Raw genomic sequence first — 4,264 nt, 5'->3', positions numbered from 1 at the left:
TGACTATATGATATCAAATGTTTTGTGTCATTTCTTCAGACAACACACTCATGTACAAACACAAACTACTTAAAACGGGGGGTGGGGAAGTCTCCACGCAGCATTTATTTGTTTTATAAATGTTTATATCATATTAGTTTACACGTTTTCTTTGTGAGTTTTATGACGGTTCTTTGTTGCAATACCACTCAGCTCCTGGGACGATGGAATTTACAGTTGTAGAAAAATAGTCACAAGTGTGCATTAGTAAATTTAGAGTCACTAATTCAACACAACAGCTACACTTTCTCAAATCCTTCAGAAACTCCTGCTGCAGCACATATGATGCAACACACACGCCACAAAAACACATTAATTTATAATAATAAGAAATAAACTATAGCACCAACCGTTAAGTTACATATGAGAAATGTGAACTACAGATGACAGATAAATGTTGGACCTTGGTGTTATTGCATGTACACTTCAGACTGGGATGTGAAAAAGATTCAATTTAGCAATTCCATCAAAATATGTAGCTTTGGAGGAAAAGAAAAGTCTGATAGAGTATGATCTAATATTTGGGTATATTTAGTTTTTCTATGGAAGTCATAATTAAATCACTTCTAAAGAAATAACTTTCTTCTGTCAAAACTCATATCTGTAGTGATGTGGGAATGACGAGACTTTTGGAAATCCAGAAGCAGCCTGTTCATTCGCAGTGATTTTGAAAACCCTGACCACAAAATCATGTTCAGTGTAACTGTATTGAAGTTTTTATAGTTTATAGACGGTAAAGTCCAGTTTATGGTTCATTTTAAATGCTGATTGTTAAGTATTTAGCACCTTTAAAGCTGTAGAGGTTTGTGTATCAGATACATCTTCATTCCTTCAGTCGCTCGTATCCTTCCACTTTCTCTGTGTTGATTTCTTTGAGCTTGTGATTCTCTTTCCACCTTTTATACTTGGATCTACTTTTCTTGAAGGCAAATCTGCCGATGTCCACCATGAACACCCAGGCCAGACCGTACATGACCACGCCTCCCAGCTTCATCACCAGCAAGGTCCTGGGGGACGTGAACTCACAGTAAAACATCCACGTGCCGACCCCCACGCGCACGGTGGAGAACAGCAGAATGAACAGCAGGTCCACGGCGTCGCCCAGCAGGCTGTCGTACAGGCCCAGCCGCCGGAGGAACCAGCGGCTCTGCAGCAGGGGGTTGGTGACCTCGCTGCCCAGGACCACGGCGCAGGTTTCGCAGGCCGACACCCCCAAGAGCAGGGCCAGCAGGATGCCCAGGATGCTGGCGGCGTGGTGGGCCAGCATGAGGGGGCCCTCGGTGCCGTAGAACACGCACCAGCCGATGTCGAAGAAGAAGTAGCCGAGGCAGACGGACAGGGCGAAGATCTGGAGCTCGGTGTTCTCCGTACCTGGAAGAGAAGGGGGGGCAGATAAGAGAGTAGATGTTTTGGGGGGGCCTCACATCAAACCACTAAAGTAAAGTGCAAACCTCCACCACCATCTCATGCACATCAAACACACACACGTCATTCCAGTCTTCAACCAAACCTCTAAAATAACAAGTGTTGTATTTCTTAAAACGACCATAAGCAGCTATAAGCAGGGGCCTGGGGGGCCCCTCTCAGGCAAATGACCCGTTCACCTACCCTGTGGGAACGCCCCTGCTCACACTCAGAATTCAGATGAGTGAAATAATTGGAGAAAGTGAAACAACAATTTAAAAAGAAATAAGGAATTATGATAGAGAGGATTCATTGATTTAATATAGCTGTGACTCCTGAAGTTTATAAATGCATCTTAAAATACATCTCTCTAAACCTTTCTTAAACACAAATGCAAAGGTTAATAATATCAGGTTTGAACTAAGGGTTAAAACGTACACATATGAATATAAATACAAACTGTACATGAGCTTGCTTCACTCCACTGACCTGCGTGTGTGAAGGGCCAGGGTCCATCGATGAAGGCCACGTAGGCCGTCAGCAGCACGATGACGACCCCGTGGGACAGAGTGACCAGACGACAGCTCCACTCGGGCCCCCGCCGGGCGAAGCTGCAGCGGAACAACAGGTAGAGACACAGCCAGCCAATCAGGCTGCAGAACACCGTCAGCACGGCCATGGCGTCCTGCGAGGAGACGAAGGAGCTGACTTGTTAAGTGTGCTCGGTCCTCGTGAGACCGTTTCAAAGTGGATTTAATTTCAGAATCAATTAAAGTCATATTGCTGCTTTAGACTAAAGGACAATTAGCAGCTTGGTCTATATTTGTGTTTTTTTAACTAAATTTCACATCTAATATTCAAATCAAATATAGGGTTGACCCAGTATTAGACACAAGCTCCACATAGATAGATAGATAGATAGATAGATAGATAGATAGATAGATAGATAGATAGTTAGATAGATAGATAGATAGATAGATAGATAGATAGATAGATAGACAGATAGATAGATAGATAGATAGATAGATAGATAGATAGATAGATAGACAGATAGATAGATAGATAGATAGATAGATAGATAGATAGATAGATAGACAGATAGATTACTTTATTCATCCCCGAAGGGAAATTAATTCGTATTTGAATACAATAAAATACAATACAATAGAATAAAATAAAAAATATTGAGGTAGAAGGAATAAAAAAACAGGAACACAAGATAAATAGGTAGATAAGGTGCAGTGGTAAGATGATGGTAATAGTACTGATGATATGATGGTAATGTTATTGTTAGACAGTATATACAAATAGTACAGTATATATAGTATATAATATAACATAATATATATATTTATATATGATAGTAATTCTACCAGTATAATAGCAGTATATAGTAATAATGGCAGCAACAGTATATATAATAATAGTAAATATAATAATAATAACATGTACACATGTATAAATATTATATACAAAGAATATACAAAGAGTATTCAAAGAGTATGATATAATATGATATGTAGTAGAGGTATAAATATAAGTATTCGACTATACAATAGATAATATAATATACTATGAGTGTAAGAATATGTAGACAGTGTGCAAAAGACAATATTATTGTATAAAATGATATATAGTATCAATATGGTTTATATTAACACATAGCGGAGTGTTTTACAGGGTACACAGTGCAAGGAGACAGGTACATTTAGTGCAGTTCTGTGATGGTGGCTCTGACATTTACCCTAAAATCTATTTCTGTGTGATAAAAATGACATGTGAAATTCAATCCTTCAACCAAAATGTGCGAACATGTGGTTAATAGTTAATAAAACCCTGTGATAGAGTTATATACGCTGGTATTTGTCAACTACTATCCTGTCCTCAGTGAGCAGCTACAAGTGGAGGCTGATGTATAAACACAGTTGTAATAATATCAAATTGAATTAATGGCAACGACTGTAACATTAAAAACACTTTAAAAGTCTGTGTATATCTGCTTAAAACTAAATTATAACGTTTTTATGAACTAAATCACACTGAATGCTAAATTGTGGGGTTAAAATAAAGTGTTAATATAAACCACTCATCAAAACAATCACTGCTTCTGGTGATTTTCTATTCTCATGTTGACAGGGTTAATTTATCCAGTTTCATTCAGTTCTGGTCCCAGTGAAGTATGACACTTTATAATGCACAACCTTCAGTAACTCTGTGTTTTACCTCAACGCCTGCTCCTCTCAGTCGACCTCAAATTCAGGATTCATGTCTCACATTCCCCAGACGATCGCCAACAGCCTCCATCTCCTGTTCCTTTAGAGGCAGTACAAACAAACTCCATCAAAGTGTCTCAATCTGAGCATATTTCAAAAGGACCACATGTTCGGGGATGACAGAAAAACCATGTGGAGGCGACGTTAGACTCTGAGTGGATCCTGCTCCCCCCCTGCCTGGATCTCAGACCTGATCCTCTTAAGGGATTACTGTGTCCACTTCTCTGTGGATACCTGCTTTTAGACAGGACGGATGATACCAGGCTCTAGCACATTAAAATCAAACTAAAGTGGAGTTGGATCAAAAACGTCCTTGTGTCTCTGCTCTGAGTACAAATCCTCCTTTTGACTCAGCAGGCTTTAAATGATAGTTAGAATAAACTTCATCCATCTACCACTCTTCTTTACACAGTCACAATGTAATGGACAGAAAGAAAATGTAAAATAATAACATAATAAAAACAAGAGAACAGTGACTAGTTCAGAAAGCAGAATAAAACTACACATGACAATTAAAGTGATTAGTTAAATCTTGAGAATGAAAACAT

The 4,264-nt window shown here is 38.9% G+C and overlaps 1 protein-coding gene across 1 annotated transcript; it reads right to left on the bottom strand.

The window, feature by feature from the left end:
- Positions 1–54: 54 nt before the first annotated feature.
- On the bottom strand, positions 55–3,903 carry tlcd5b (TLC domain containing 5b). The gene is made up of 3 exons (XM_062405967.1): positions 3,667–3,903; positions 1,933–2,128; positions 55–1,410 (listed from the first exon to the last, which is right to left on the bottom strand). Exons 2-3 carry the CDS (start codon positions 2,120–2,122, stop codon positions 863–865), a joined length of 738 nt encoding a protein of 245 aa, XP_062261951.1. The 5' UTR covers positions 2,123–2,128; positions 3,667–3,903; the 3' UTR covers positions 55–862.
- Positions 3,904–4,264: the final 361 nt, after the last annotated feature.

Source organism: Platichthys flesus, chromosome 15 (assembly GCF_949316205.1).
Source record: "Platichthys flesus chromosome 15, fPlaFle2.1, whole genome shotgun sequence".
NCBI classification, from domain to species: Eukaryota; Metazoa; Chordata; class Actinopteri; order Pleuronectiformes; family Pleuronectidae; genus Platichthys; species Platichthys flesus.
Note: the sequence above shows the minus strand (reverse complement) of the source record. Positions and strands in the feature narration are given on the sequence as shown.

Coding starts and splice junctions, on each gene's coding strand:
- tlcd5b (XM_062405967.1), bottom strand. CDS start 2,122: ATGGCCGTGCTGACGGTGTTCTGCAGCCTGATTGGCTGGCTGTGTCTC. Junction 1,411..1,932: donor CTGGCCCTTCACACACGCAG/GTCAGTGGAGTG, acceptor CTTCTCTTCCAG/GTACGGAGAACACCGAGCTC.